Raw genomic sequence first — 16,825 nt, forward strand, 5'->3', positions numbered from 1 at the left:
AACTGAAGCAGCTGACAAAGTATGTATCTGATCTTTTTGATACAGTACAAAAGATGAAAAGAGAATCAGTTACAATTTCTACACTACTTTCCTCCCAGGAACTACTCAGCAACCGGATTTATTTTGTCCATACAAGCCTATCTAAGAAGATTGACATCGTACAAGATCAACTGGTTGAGGTATCTGCCCAGGTCAGTTTATCACTCCTTCTTTTCTCCAGAGGAGTGGGTGTTGACAAAAAAGGGAATAAGAACAACAGACTGTAGCATCAGGCACAAGTGGCAAGAAGAGAAGTAAACCAGACAAACCAAATGATAAAGGACCAGTTGAGAAGTCAAAGAAATGATCTAAGTCTAAGTAAGTTGTTAGTATGTTGGACATCTGGACATTTTTTTTTTCAGTTTGAAATGTATGTACGAATACCTCTTTTAAATTCAATGAAAAACTATTCCTGATTATGTATGAATATGTACATTATTTTATCTACAATTAATTTCGTCATTTCGGTTTATCATAATAATCAGTTCATCAGTCCAAGATATTTATGTTTTGTCAAATACTTAAAAGGGGGAAATTGTTGGAATATTATAAGTTTCAGAGTTTGACAATTAAATCTGCAAGAGAACTGAAGAACCAAACTGATCGGACGCAATCAAGATATCGTAACTGAAAGAAGATTTAAAACTGATGATATAAAGTTCAGTAAACGAGTTGGTAATTAGAACTGAAGACTTCACATAACTGAACTGAAAAAACCTTTTATCAACTGAAATATCCAAAAGTGAAATGACATCAGTTAGAATTAATGTTGACCAGCAGAACTGATCTGTCGACCAGTTGACTCCTGATCAGTTAGTCATGTCATCAGTTGTAGTATCAGCCGACAGACCGACAATTCGTACCAAAGCAGAACAGATGAGACAGAGCAGAACAGTCTGATACTTTGTACTACTGTCAGATAAAGTCATCTACTTGTACTAAACGACGATTCAACGAATATTAGTCATTAAATGCATTCAATGTGTAACGATCATGAGGCTGAGCCAACATGAGCCTTAGCCCATACCCATGCACCACTACTAGTCATGGGTCGTTAGGATGGCCAGCATAAGCCATAACTCATGTCCATGCACCGTCACTCATAGAATATCTCACCCCTGGAAAGTGATTTCTTTCGTCTTCCCTAACATTTGAACCCAGGACCTCCAGGTTGAACTAGCCAACTGAGAGATTAAAAAAAATTTTGAAAAAAATTGTTAACTCAAATAAAAAAGATTAGTATATACGACTTAATGATGCACTTTGGGCATATCGAATAACTTTTAAAACATCATTGAATATGTCTCTCTATATGTTGATTTATGGAAAACATTTTCATCTGTCCGTGAAATTGGAATATAAAGCTTATTGGGCAATCAAAACTTTGAATTCAAGTATGGATGATGCCAACAAATTTTGAAAATTGCAACTTAGTGAACATGATGAACTAAGAAATTACGCGTCTGAGAATTCAAAGATTTATAAAGCAAAAATAAAATCATTTCGTGATAGAACAATCATTATAAAATCATTTGAGATTAGTCAAAAAATTTTCTTTATAATTCTCGACTTCACATTTTTCACGGAAAATTACAATCGAAGTGGGCATGACCATATGTTGTAAAACATGTGTATCCCTGTGGATCTTTGGACATTGAAAATCCAAAAAATTGTGATGTATTTAAAGTAAATGAACAAAGACATAAATTTTTTCTAGAAAATGGGATATTTCCAGAAAAATTTATTTTTTTTATCATTGATTTTAATTTTAATTTTGTTTTTATTTTTATTTTGTGTTTTTACTTATTTTTTTCTCAGTTATGTGTTTGATAACGGTAATCAGTTAACCATAATAGCTGATACAAAAATAAAAAATAAAAAACACTTATTGTTTTTTCAAAATAGATGAAAGTCTCTCAAAAATTGTAAATATTTTCCCTATGTTTCTATACATGTTCTGAAAAAAATTTATGAAGGTAATTGTGAAAGATTGAGAAGGCTTATGCAAAAAAGAATTCCAGAAGATATTCATCTTGTAATTGAAGTCAAGGTCACGACTTGTAATTGAAGTCAATGTCCGATCAAGATGAGAAGTTCAACAATTATTATTCATTCGATATATGTCTTGATTAAGAAAAAACACATGCTAAAAAACAAAGGGTTTCGGACGTAAAATCAGAGAAAAATTGTGAGCCACAATCACATCACTGTATGTATAGATTCATGTGTGTGTCATTATTTTTTTTACTATTTATTCTATTATTTTTTTTCTATTTATTCTACTATCAGCTGAGACCCATAATTTTGTTATGATCACATCTTATTACTCCTATAAAATATCTTATCTTTCTCTCCATTTTTTGCTGGCAGAAAAGAAAGTAAAAACATGGCTATATCCTCTGCAAAAACATTGAAAAATATTTGTGTATTTTGTGTGTCTAGCTTGGGAAAAATGAAGTGTTCTAGAATAAGCAAATAATCTTGGTAAAGTATTAGTTGAGAGAAAAATCCACTTAATATATGGGAGAAGTAATATCACATGTGACACGATTGAGGAAAAATTGAGAGTTTCATCTATGCATGACATAATCATCAAAATTATTGAGAATTTTGATGCTTTTATTGCATTACCAGGTGGTTTCAGTACTTTAGAAGAATCTTTTCACACTGTTTCTTGAGCACAAATTAATATCCAGAATAAACTTGTGGGCTTGTTTAATATCAATAATTATTATAATAGTTTGTTGATATTTCTTGATAAAGCTGTGGAGCATAATTTCATTTCGGAAAATCCATGACTGATTTTTATATCTTCTTCGACTGCTGACCAGTTAATCGATATTTTGCAAACTTTTGTTCATATGCCTGATCCGATGATAAAAAAAATCAATTGGACGCAATCTATTAGTGAGAAAATAAAGATGGATCATTGATGAAGTCGTGAATTAGCTTGTGTTTATGTTCCTTATCTTCAATAAAATTTTATGTGATATCACTTTCATCATGAAGTCTCTATTTATATTTGTTTTGACATTAAGGATAATGCCATATTTAAGTTGGGTGGAGAATATTAAGTTTTTTTTAAAAAAAAAATCATGCCTATTGTTTTTATATTGATAATTTTTTTGCAAAATTTCATACATTACATGTTTGAAATGTTTAAATTAGAAAATATATTAACTTATCTGGTATATTTAAATTTTTATTTGATTAAATTCAATTTCAATATCTTAATCATGATAAAAATATAATTTATGAAATTTTTTCGGGTGATTAACATTGTGATAAGATCAATTATTAAATTATATGGCCAAAAAATACCTTATAAGAGTGTTTTAAGTTTTAAATTCACATATATTTTTTGAGTGGTGAATAGAATTGGGAAAAAAAACTTTCAAACTTTTATTAATTGTTGGAATATTATAAGTTTCAGAGTTTGATAAAATAATCCACAAAAGAACTGAATATTCTAACTGATCGAACAATCAAGTTATCGTAACTGAAGACTTCGTTTGAGCTGAACTGCAAAAACCTTATCAACTGAAGAATTCGTAACTGATAGGACATCAGTTAGAACTGATAATGTCCAGCTGAATTGATCGGCTGATCAGCTGACTTCTAATAAGTTGACCATGTCATCAGTTGAAGTATCAGCAGACTGACAGACAGGTCGTATCGAAGCAAAACAGATGAATCAAAACAAAACAGTTTGAATACCTCGTATTATTGTAAGATAAAAGTAACTAGACGATGATAAAATGGGTATTTTTCATTTAATGCATTCAATACGACCTTTGAGATCGAAGTCTATATATAGATTATTGAATCAGTTGAAGAAGATTACTGGTAACAAGTGAACACACACGAAACAATCAAATCACAATCTTCAATCAGTTGCGATACAACTTTCGAGTATTTCCTCAATTTACAGATCGCACACTCAAGCTCTACATCCATGTATTTATTCATAGCATTGAGGCTACCAATTAAGAGTTTTTCAGATAATCATTGTAATGAGAAATCTTAGATGAATCATGTTGTGTGAGTTTTATACGATTTTTGACATGAAATATGCATTTTCTTTGCATAAAACTCACGTCCTTGTTGTGCTTGTGTAAGGGGCTGCTGATCTACATTTTTTAAGGGTTGTACATGTTGAGATCGAAGGCATCTAGGTGCGGGATTTGGGTTTGGAATGTGTCATGGTAGAGGCCCGATCGAGGGAGCTAAATGGAAGGGTGCTTGGCTTTGGGTGATTTCGGGTGTTTCATGGTGAACCGAGGGATGCGCGTGCTTGGGGCTGAGGGCAGTGGTTTGGTCGATCCAGGAGGGTCCAGAGGCATGCTAGTAGTGGTTGGTTCGAGGCTGGTCCGGTCTAGTTTGGGCTAGGATCGAGTTCTTGAGGGCTAGGTGCATTAGGGTTTGTTAGATGCAAGTGCAGAAATTTTCCAGCAAGTGGGAGCTGATTTTAGGGGGTTCAAAACGGCTGGTATTGTGTTGTTTAGGGACTGGTAGGGTGTGATTAAGTTGTGGTTAAAATTTGAGAAAGTTTGGTTAAGTTTCGGGTTGATTCGGGTTAAAACCTGGACCCCAGTCCAATTTTTAAAACGAATCATAACATTTACGGAACGTGCTCGAGGATATGTCTAAGAAACGATTATAATTATGTTTTGAGGTGTTTTAAGGAGTTTTGTTGGCTTCGAGTCGAAATTTTGAGGTTCAGGGATAAAATGGTCAATTAGGGCTTCTAGGGACAAAATGGTCAATTTGCGAGTTAGCGGTCCTAGCAGCGTCCTGATCAAAAAATTACATCTTTTAAATATATATGTTATCATGAACATGAATTTTATGGAATTATGAAAAATAAGTTGCATGCTTGATTTTAAAGAAAATTTACGTATATGCATGATTTTTTAAATGATTAATAAGATGATATGTTTTGAAGGATGAGAGTTGGTTGTGACTTAAACGAACACGAAAACAAACACGAAGATGTAAAGCCAAGGCTCAGTGGATGGGTAATATTGTCGCTGATTTCTCCGTCGTCTGGTATCGCGGTTATACATATATGGATCCATCGACTAGAGCTGATACGAAATTTACAACTAATGATCTAAATTTAAATAAAGAAAATGAACATGTATCCGTTGATATGATGAGATATGTGATGGACACGTTATCCTTTGATATGTTATGTTTAAGTTCATGTTTTTAAGATCATGAAATGTATGTTAATTACAGTACTTTTTACTGTTGCGTGTTATGTATATATACTTGTTATAACGATTCAGGTGTGTTGAGTCTTTAGACTCACTAGGTGTAATGATGCAGGTGAGCGTGATGTTATGGAGACTGGAAGCGCTGAAGACTGAGTACGCGGAGCTCGGTATGTCCACGTTGACCCGAAGACCTTGCATTTTTCCGCACTTTATGTTTATGTGTCAGGGTCGATACATTATGCTTTACGTTTCGCATTGTTTTTCATGTTGAGGATTTGACTGGATTTCGAATATTGCATTGAAGTTATTTTAAAATAGTAATATAGGGATTTTTTGATATTTAGATTTTTATTTAACTGCAGTATTTTTATTCAGTAGTTAAATGATTCTTTTTAAATGCATGTGTTTGAGTAATTTTCGAAAATAGCATTAAAAAAATTTAACAGTATTTTAGTAGTAGACCTTTCATGAATAGTAACTCCGGTGACATTTTCCGACAATGTTCCAACTGTTGCACCACTGCGAGGAGTCTATAACTGCTCTGTAGCTTCGTTTCATTTTGGTTCAAGGTTGGAATTGTTGTATAATGAGTCGAGTTGCAATGATTTATGCATTAGGAATATGTAATTTTGTCAAATAGATATTCTAGTGCCTTGTGTTTTTTAAATGTCCCTTACTTTTTAACTTTAAAATACTACAAATTTTGTTTTATAAACATTTTCTTATAAACTTCAAAATCATCCAATAACTAATATTTAAAAATCTTAATGCATAAAAAATTTTAAATCGTCAACCACACAATCGTACGTCAATTTTAAAAGAAAACTCAACCTCCAATCTTCGAACCAAAGCATGAAATCTTTATAAAATAAATCCTCAACTTTAATTAAAAACTTTAAGCTTAAGTCTAGTATTTCGGAAAATAAAAGTCCTTCGGGAGTGTACTATCAGGCCCGATCCACTCAAGCGTCAACGCCTCCCTCAAAATTATCCTCACTTGCCACCATTCAAACCNATATAAGCACATGTATGTAAAAAATCATACTTTAATTTAAAATAAGCTAGCATAAAAATTGTAACCGTAATAAATCATAAAGCCTTTCATCTTCGTATATCATTTTGGGTGAAGTTTGATACTTGAAAGTGACTATCTTTATCATTTATCATCTGGTCGACTGATCAGTCTATATACACCAAGTACCTAGGGTCTCTAGTCTACCCCCGTGAACCATGAACCAACCCTCATGAGCCCACGGTTCGAGTCTCTTTTCTTTCCTTAGCCATTTTTGAACCTATTTCTACCAGACCAAGCCGCACTCCCAAAACTCTCGAACAACCCTCGAGCCAACCCGGACCCCTACTGAACTAGACCCTAGCCTACTGCCCTGGACCCTCACCGACCCGCCTAGCCTAACCGTAGCCAGCCCCAAATGTGCGCGTGATCCTTCAATCGCTTTGCACAAGTCGTGCGCCTATCCCTTTCCCATCACTCACGGCTCCTTTCCTTGTGCAACCTACAGTGACCATCCGTCCGAGGAACCACCTGGAGCCCTTCTCGACTCCCCTGGACTCGTCCCAAGCCGCCCATGACCGCCCTTGATCCCTCATCCAACCACACGCACCATCATGGTTCCTAGGACTCGCGGTTGTTGTTCGCCTTCATCTAGCCACTATCCAGCTAGCCTTGAACCTTTCCTAACCCTCCAACCGCAGCCACACAGGGCCTGGTCCAAGCCCTGGTGCTGCCTCCCCTTAGCCGAGAACGTCATGTGCCCAAAAACTCCATGGAAGATTCGCGAAAACCCTAGGTTCCTATTTCCTTAGCTATGCATGTTTCTAGCCTACGTTCCGCCGTTAAAAAACTCTTTTTATGAACCATAAACGTCTCACATTGGCCATGTGCCCTTTGGAATCATAAAGCATCTCAAACTGGCGTGAAAACTTCAAAACTTTGAAAAATATTCATCCAACCGTCAAATAATTTGATCAATATAATTGTCATGCTTCAAAACATAGAACACACATATTATTATTCGAATGGCGCAAAACAAAGTTTAGAAGCGTGCCTTTATGTTTAAAACGCTCGAAATACGAATACCAAAGCGGTGGAATGTCGTTGACGAACAGATGACGATTTCCACCCTTTTTCTATCTTTTTTTCTCGTCAAAACCCCAATGAAAACTCACCTTGGGATGCAAGGGAGTCAGATAATCATTGTTGGAAGAAAGAACGATGAAGAAATTTGAAGAACGAAGAAGGAAAAAATTCAAAACTTCCTTGCGAAGAGTCCTATGTTTCGGCCGTTTTCCTCCTTCAAGTTACGTGAATTGTGTGTGTGTTTCAATGTGTGTAGAGGTGTGTGTGTTTAGGTTTAGGTTTAATTAAACAAACAAAAAGGCTTTTAAATATTTAATTAACGGACTTAATAACCCAAGTTTTTAATTAATAATTTAGGCCCATTAAGATTTATAAAATCATTAGGCCTCAAATTAAAAGATTTAAAAATATCTAATTCCAAAAAAATCCCTTGTAAAATATATAATACCCTTGCTCCCACTAATTAATTTAAATTTGAACTTAAAAATGCTGAAATTATTAAATTATTTAAAATAAATATTTTCTTAATTAAAAATAAAAATTTAGCTTTTAAATCTTTAACACCTTAATACCCTTGTTCCTTGTTATTGAGTCATGCATTGCATATTTCATTTTATATATGTTTATGCATGATTTATGATTGTATTTATTGTTGTTTAACTGTTTCATACCAGAATCCTAACCACAATATTTAGACTAGGGAGGCTATTGTGGTTGTTGTTGGACTCCATAATTGGTCACCTTAGTAGTTTTGTAGCACAAGGCGGAAATTCTACCCTTGGAGATCGTGAATGAGATAGGATTTCTTGGTTATCAGAGTTGAAGTCTTCCAGTTAGTCTACTTTTATTATTTTGGAGTCTGATCAATTTTATATTAGAGTCTATTGGTCGGGGAGATATCCCATGTATTTGTATGGTAATTTGTAGTTGTTATGATGCATTTGGATTTATTTTATGTTGTTGTGAGCCTTGTCGGGTATATTCGAACTATTGCTTGTGAATTGTTAAATTGTCCTGAATTGTTAAATTGTGCCTAGTCGACCCGTGTGTGTGATTGTTTATGAATATCACAGCGCCGTCCTTAAGTTATTTTTCTTTTGCATGTATTTTAACATTTTTGGTATGTCCTATTATGGAGAGGTAATTCCGAAATTTTTTAGGCCTGAAGTCTATTTTTAAGTATTTTAAATATTTTACACTGCAAATTTAAATTAAATCAATATTATTTAATTAATTATAATAACTAAGCCTCACATTTTATCAGAAGAGAAATATTTTTACCTTTAAAGTATAACTATTCGATGTTGGAATAAATTATAGAAATAAACGTTGGATTATACATCAAATTCATAAAAGGCATCGTATAACTATTCGATGTTGGAATAAATGATAGAAATAAATGTTGGATTAATTTTTATATGATGAGTGATCCTACAATATAAAAAATTAATATAAAAATTCAATTTGTTAAAATCTAATGATATATTGAATAAAAAATCTAAGGATATAATAATAAAATCTCACGATATAATTTATGTAAATATCAATTTATGAAATATTAGATGTATCTTTAACATTATTAAAAAAAAATAGACAAAGTTTGTGGAGTTGGGTTTTCATTATGAAAAATATGTCTTTAAAAAGGAAATATTATCTGTAAGATATTTGACATAAAAATTCTATTTTATTATTATTATTATTATTAATATTATTATTATTATTATTATTATTATTATTATTATTATTATTATTATTATTATTATTATTATTATTATTATTATTATTATTATTATTATTATTATTATTATTATTATTATTATTATTATTATTATTATTATTATTATTATTATTATTATTATTATTATTATTATTATTATTATTATTATTATTATTATTATTATTATTATTATTATTATTATTATTATTATTATTATTATTATTATTATTATTATTATTATTATTATTATTATTATTATTATTATTATTATTATTATTATTATTATTATTATTATTATTATTATTATTATTATTATTATTATTATTATTATTATTATTATTAAGTATTTCTTTTTCAAAAACTTACAATAAGGAAGAGTTATCGAATAGTTAACATTAATTAATTTGCAATAAATGAAATTTTATTATTGGTGACACGTAGAAATAAAGTTTAATTAAAAGCGTGTGTAATCTTTTTTGTTAATTAATGAGTATTTAATAACAAATATTATATATTCAAATTTTATTATTTTGTACATTTTTTCATTTGCAATTCATTATTTATCATATATAATAATAAAAGATACACATGTATTGCATGCGTTATTATTATTTTTAATTTGATTAAATAATACTAAACAATTAACATGAAATTATCTTCAATTTAGAACATTTGTTCGATTTAGAAAGGAAGTTTTGTTTAGATTTTTTGCTATGTAAAATATGGAGTGACTTGAGAAGGTTTTAGTAGAGTAAGAAAGATAATTATGAAATTAAATATTTTGGTGTCTTCTAAAATTGTTAATCTAATGATCTCATACTTAATAATATAGTTTGAGTAGGTCTTAAGACGGTCTAACGAATCTTTATCTGTGAGAGAGGTCAACCTACCGATATTCACAATAAAAAGTAATACTCTTAGCATAAAAAATAATAATTTTTCATGGATGACCCAAATAAGAAATCTGTCTCACAAAATACGACCCGTGAGACCGTCTCACACAAATTTTTGCCATATATATATATGAGAATGAATCACTTATATAAATAAGTATGGAACAAAAATAGATGTGTGAAAAAGACTATTGAGCTAACGGACAAGCGGCGTCGAGCACCGCCGAATCCCGTCTCTCTCTACTCTGGATTCCTTAATATCCGGCGACCGTTCGAAGCACCGTCACCCGATCTCCGGCAGTGGAAAACAGAGAATAATCTGGTATAACCTCGCTGATCTCTCATAAAATGGCGTCTTGATCACGTGTGTTTTCGCTATTCCTTTTTCTATGCTTTTTGAAGTGCTGCCTTTTAATTTGTCGGTCCAAGGAATATAGATTTGAAGCTGTAGTAGATATTGGAATACATGGATTTTAGCTGAATTTTGGTTAATTAATTACAGTCGCTGGCAAAATTTTGGGTGGTTGGGAGGTTCTATGAAGTCTATATAGATATCATTTGAGTGAAAAAGGTTTATAATTTCTTCTATTCTCTTTTTACTCATTTACTGACTAAATGAATTTTTGTTTCCGAATATTCCTGTTATTTATAACTTGTGGTAGTGGGGTAAGAGTGGCCTCCGCAGAGTCGTGTGAATGCCTTTTAGGTATTGCGAAATAGTTTGCCAAGTCTATAGCCTGTACAATATCAAGCTTGAAGTCTAAGTGAGTATAAGTTCCCTGTCCAGTCTTGACTGTAGCAATCAGACTGTCTTTTTTTTTTTTTGTGGGGAACAAAAGTGGATTTTTCGTGCTTAGGTTCAAGGGTTACAAGTAGCGGTTCTACATAATAAGGATAAGCGTTTTGATCTTTCTACTGTTATGGGAAAAAATAATTCGATGTCATATGTTATAGTGGAGCTGATTCAGTGATTCTTTACCCAAACACTTGTCTCGGCCTTAGTAAAATGACTTCAGAAACATTGTCATTCAAAAAAAGGGTGTACTAGTACCAAATTGTGTTAAAAAAGCTCGGAATTATGTATTCTCCAAAGATCTAATGCCATGAAATTTGTTTGTGCATGTTTTTTTTCCCTCAATCCATGTACTCTAATTAATTTTGAATACGATCGAAGTTTACTATGGAGATTTTCTGTGCAGAAATAAATAATGTGTGATACAGAAGCTTCTTCAAGGTTTTATGTGATAGGAGAGTCTGTTGGATAGCATAAAATAGTTACTCGGTTTGCTTGTCAGTGATTTAAATGTACTGTTTCGTCGCATTCACTTGAAGTTCTTTGTGTATTGGTAAAGGCATGAAAATTTAATTTACATATTTTGCATGTGTAATCACTTGTTATCATTACATGTCCAAAATCTCTGCCACTTATTTATCATCATTTTATTTGAGAGATGTTGATGGTTACTCAATGAGTCTGAAATTATTATTGGGCAGGTGAATTGCGGTGCATCTAATTCTCTCTCTCTTGGACTTACCAATCAAATATACTAGAGGGATACCATGGCTGAAGCAGATAAGCGGCTTGAACTTAAGTTCAGAATTTTTGACGGGACGGATATTGGTCATGGAACCTACTCACATTCCATTACTGCTGCTACTCTTAAACAGAGACTTCTGTCTCAGTGGCCTCGAGGTTGTCCTTCAGCCTCCATACACACGCACACATATGCTTTTTAACTTTATAAACATGATCATTATTAGAATGTGGTAGTGACTAATCATTGCTTACATAGTGACTAATCATTGCTTACAATCATAATTGTGTTACTATTTCTCAATTCCAACAATTGATGTGAGTTGTTGATTGCTGTTTCCTTCAAGGGCATTATTTGTTTTTATTTATTCTTATAAAGCTAAATGTTTAATTGTTATGGTTTTGCAGAATTAATTATGTTGAATGATCATGATTTAATTCTTCGTTTTGGTATGCATTAAGATTGTGCCTGAGTTGAGTGTTGGACAAAATGTTTTATTTGCTAGAGATTAAATTCCTTTGGAAATAGATGGATAGTGAATGGTTAAAAGTAAAACAGTGTCAATATCTCCATTTGTTTATCGATCGAATTTCTAGCTGGCGTATTCTGGTTTTCCTGCTGACTGCACTGTTGAAGTTAATATATATTATTCGTTGAATATTTTATAACTTTCATGATTTTTTTATCAATTTCCAACCGTCCGCATTTATAGATAAATCTATCGTACCAAAGTCAGTGAATGACATGAAATTAATACATGCTGGAAAATTTTTGGAGAATGGAAAGACACTGGCTGAGTCTAGAGTAACACAGGTTGGTGAGCTTTCTGGAGGAGTTATTACTATGCATGTGGTTGTACAGCTTCCCGTTGCTAAGCGAAAAATTGGTATGTCAAGCCATTCTTGCAACACTAAACACATTTTAATGATTTGTCATGCAGTACGAATTTCCTTTCAGATTGTTGATTCTGCTCCTTTTACTTAATTATCTGATATCCAATGTTGCAGGATGCTGATCATGTGAAGGCTAGATTTGTGTTTAGATTATATGATTACAACCATAGGTAGTATATTAAAGTTACTGCCTGTTAAGTTACCCATGTACTTATCAAAGACAAAGAAACAAGTCTACCTTTTGGTATGATTCATGATAGTTTGCTCTTCAATCTATCTTTAATCTCACTTAAAACTTGAAGTGACAAATCATGTCATATTTTTTCAGCCATAAAAGGCATCTCCAAGTCCTATTCAACCTCCAAAACTCATCTATCCAGTCACTAATGAGAGGCATTATGTATAACAACGTGATAATTAAATATTCAGTTGCAATCTTTATTTCAGCACTGTGAACTTCGCTGTCTACTTCCATTTGTTTTATATAAGATGCTTTGGCCTGGCTCATGTCTTTAAATCTTATGCCATTACTATAGATAAAAGTCTAAACATTTAGTTATAACATCGTTTTGTGTGAGGTTTTTTGTTCTTTGGATGACAAAGAAATGTTCTGACATGGGTCGTGTTCGAGCCGCCCTCTTCTAAATTTCCTTGTTACGGGTGTGATGCAGATAAAAAGCAGGCGAAGAAACAGAAACAAGGCTCGTGTTCTTGCACGATTCTCTGAGCCTATGAGGGTTGATACTTCTTATGCTCTCACACTTTTTACTTCATTGATACTGATCTCGTCCACTGTATTATATGAGTGAATTAGTCTCTAGATCATGTACAGTTGTCTTCTTACTTTTAATGATTTTGGTTGATCGATGCTGTATGGGTTTCTTCTTCAGGTCTTCTTTGAACCTTGTCACACTTGTAATACGCTGCATCATAAATATTAATATTTAAATATATTAAGCCCGTATATAAACTATATTTGGTACTTGTAATGGATGACTAAATTTAGTTTTATCATTTTTCTAAGATATTTAATAAGTAAGATGAAAAAGTAAATTGTTCACTAGAAATTTCCAACGTTCTCCTTTCCATTATCCTAGCAACTCTCTCATTATTATTATTTTTACTCTCATTATCTTAAAAAGCAAAATTTAGAATTAACTTCAAATTTACAAGAATAACTTTTAATTATAAATTATATTTATATTTTATACGCATGTAACATATGTGCTCCTTGTACTAATGATCATAAGATGATTGGTAAAACTTATATTTTTTAAGAAAAACGATTTATAAGTTCTCATAATTTGTTTAGTAAAAAAATTACAAGCAACTTATAATTTGTCAAAATAAGATTTTTGACAGTCTAAAAGCTATTTTTAAAAAAAATAAGATACAACACATTTTTCTCAAAAGATCTTTCAATATTTCACTTCTCCAAAACATCCTTTTATATATTTTCAAATCCCCATTTATTATATCTCCACTTTATCACTTTGCTTTTTATCGAATTTAAAATAAAGTTTTGTTCTATCTTTTTATTACGATATAAAACACAAAATTGTTAAAAAGTCTTATTAAGTAAATTAGTAACTACAAATTTTTTAATCAATATTTTACTTGCACACATTAAAATTAATATTAAATATTTTTCNTATATATAATTACTTACATTAACTCATGGTAATTTTGACAATAAAAATATCTTATTGTACCAAACAGAGTGACATTTTAAAAAAAATTTAAAAAAATAAATAGATCCAAACACTTTAAAAATTTATTTTTAAGACAGATCTCAACTTATAACCTACTAAAACAATTTATAATATTTAAAAGCTTACCCGAAGATCGTCACTAGTTTTCCGCACTATTATGATTTAAGAGTACTTTAATTATTTTTATGACTTTTATGCTTATAAGTGGTTTTGAGAGGATTTAAGAGTTTATGCTCTTTTGAAAATGCTAGCTTTAGGTTTTTGGTTTGACGATTGCATGTTTTGCACTGTGTTCTTTTGGGGATTTTAAAATAATAGGTTGATTGGTTTATTTTGATAGCAAAAATATATACATGCAAATCAAAAATCTCTCCAAAATAGCCAACAATGTCGTGATAAAGCAGTTTGCTCATATTGTTGCTTTTTACAACTTTCGGAGAGACGTTCTATGTGAACTTGGTTCTCAAGAAAAGAACTTCATGCTACTCACCGTTGATCAAGTCGCAACCAAGCGTCATATTGAAAATTTGGGTATAACTCTATCAAGTCAAATACATCACATGGATGCCCGATTTGATCATATCCAAACCACCATTGACAGTCAATTGCAAGAAATTCTTGATCTTATGCAACTTGATGATGCCAAAAAGGGGTAAGTAGTGGATTTCAAGAAGCTTGAAGAGCAAAAACGGTGAGCCGAAAGAGCTAAATTTGAATAATTTAAGCGTAATTATGAAAGAAGAAAACTGGAACAAGAAAAGGGAAGAAGAGCTGGTGGAAGCAGTGGTTCAAGTCATAGAAGATTAAAAAAAAATTGTGTAGGTGTAATAGGAAATGTTTTTGATTTTATGCACCTATAAAATGATATTTCATTTCTTTAATGAAATTCTTCTTGCTCAAATCCTCGTAAATTTTGCTCTATGTAACTTCTTATATAGACTTGCAGCTAGGTTTTGTATCACCAAAAAGGAAGAGATTTTTAGAATATTCAAGTACCTTTAAGTTTTGGTGATTGACAGATAACAATATCAGCATTTCGAGGCCAGCTGCTTTTAAATGTATTTCGGATTTCGGACAGTTGAACCATATCAAGCCGTTCAGGCAGTACTTAAGAAGATCAAGTCATTCTGGCTAAGATGTCATGAAACAGAAGTATCTGAACTTAAACTGCAAAATTATCATCTGTCAAAACTGACCGACATTACATAATGTTCAAACCTATGAAAATAAAGTCGCGCTGCTACAAGTAAAAAAAGAGTTAAATCTAAAAGGATACTAAAGTCAAGTTGTTCAATAAGTTGTCTCATTTGGAAAGAATACACGGCATGATGTGTCATCTTCATGAAAATCAAAGAACTTGAAGTAACAAAAGCACAAGGAGCATTAATGAGCATTTAATGATATGAAAGTGACACGTCCATTCTATTAGGGAACTTTACAGATGATCGTTGAAAAGAAAATCCGAACGTTGGAGTTTTTCAATTATAAATATATAGATTTCAAACATGAAGAACTCCCTAGACCAACCACAACTATTCTTAAGCCTGCAATTTCAAAGATCTCAAGTACACTTAATCTTTTGATTTCTAGCTGTTCATTCCAGCTCATGCTTATCAGAATCATATCAGATCATCAAGTATCAATATGTGTTACACCAACAACTCAAGACGGCAAGTCTGACCACTGGGTTTTGTGTTTGATGTTTAGTGAACCAAGGGTTCTTAAATATCCAAAATTGTAAAGTAAACAATAAAAGTTACAGTTAGGCAATGTTAAGTCTTAACTGAAGTGAGTTGTAAGAAAACGTAAAACTAAAGTATTTTAGTGAAAACTTTCCTAAATGAAATAAGGGGTGACGTAGGAGTTTTATCTCCGACCATCCATAAAAATATTTGTGTCATTACATTTTATATTTACATTCTTGCAAAGTCCATTTCAAACCATTTATCGTTAAACTGTCAAGTATAATTTTTCACTAGTCAAGTTATACCGTTTTCGCACTCACATTTTTTATTGGTCCAACAAGTCTAGCCGTTTAAAAATACTTCTTGACAGTCTGAAAATTGTTAAGAACGATTTGAAATCAAGAAAATTTTAAAAGATTTTATTCACCCCTTTCAAATCTAACCCGATCCCAACAGGTACGATATCCAATAAATTTAAAAAACATATTAAAAAGTAGATATAGACACATGTTTGCAGTAGGATAGTTGTTGTAATATGGTGTAAGTAAATCTTTAAAACATAACAAAATACTAAGCAAGTGATACAAATAATTTCATCAAGTTTCAACAAGAAGAGAAAATTTATTATATCTAACTTTGTTAGCAATGACTAGTTTTTTTCAATCACAATCATATCTTCTTTCACGTAATAATTTCTCGCATGCTTTTTTCTATCATAATATTAATGTGTTCATCAAAAAAATATTTAACACATAAGTTGATAATATGACATGTATATCTAACATGAAGAATATTACCTTCTAAAATTTATCTTAATAAATATTTAATGTATTTATCACAACATTATTGACACTCGTATTATCTAATGTAATTAACATTATTTTTCTTTGTATGTCATAAATTTTAACAGCATTTAAAATATATCTAGCTATAATATTTCTGGTGTGTGACGATTATAGTTTATCTAAAGATAAAGTATTTTTTGTATAGTTCAGGTTTATCAATACAATGACATGTAACAAACAAATAAGATT

At 31.6% G+C, this 16,825-nt stretch overlaps 1 protein-coding gene across 1 annotated transcript; it reads left to right on the forward strand.

Annotated features, from left to right (window-relative positions):
• The first annotated feature begins 10,135 nt into the window (after positions 1-10,135).
• On the forward strand, positions 10,136-13,367 carry LOC140956790 (membrane-anchored ubiquitin-fold protein 3-like). The gene is made up of 4 exons (XM_073413657.1): positions 10,136-10,288; positions 11,461-11,659; positions 12,214-12,387; positions 13,066-13,367. Exons 2-4 carry the CDS (start codon positions 11,527-11,529, stop codon positions 13,119-13,121), a joined length of 363 nt encoding a protein of 120 aa, XP_073269758.1. The 5' UTR covers positions 10,136-10,288; positions 11,461-11,526; the 3' UTR covers positions 13,122-13,367.
• The last annotated feature ends 3,458 nt before the right edge of the window (positions 13,368-16,825 follow it).

The sequence above is a fragment of the Primulina huaijiensis genome, chromosome 14, assembly GCF_012295235.1.
Source record: "Primulina huaijiensis isolate GDHJ02 chromosome 14, ASM1229523v2, whole genome shotgun sequence".
Classification (NCBI taxonomy): domain Eukaryota; kingdom Viridiplantae; phylum Streptophyta; class Magnoliopsida; order Lamiales; family Gesneriaceae; genus Primulina; species Primulina huaijiensis.

What these genes read in the sequence shown, in the direction of transcription:
- LOC140956790 (XM_073413657.1), top strand. Translation starts at nt 11,527, where the DNA reads ATGGCTGAAGCAGATAAGCGGCTTGAACTTAAGTTCAGAATTTTTGAC. An exon ending in TCTGTCTCAGTGGCCTCGAG is followed by an intron (nt 11,660 to 12,213) that starts GTTGTCCTTCAG and finishes CCGCATTTATAG; the next exon opens with ATAAATCTATCGTACCAAAG. An exon ending in CGTTGCTAAGCGAAAAATTG is followed by an intron (nt 12,388 to 13,065) that starts GTATGTCAAGCC and finishes GGTGTGATGCAG; the next exon opens with ATAAAAAGCAGGCGAAGAAA.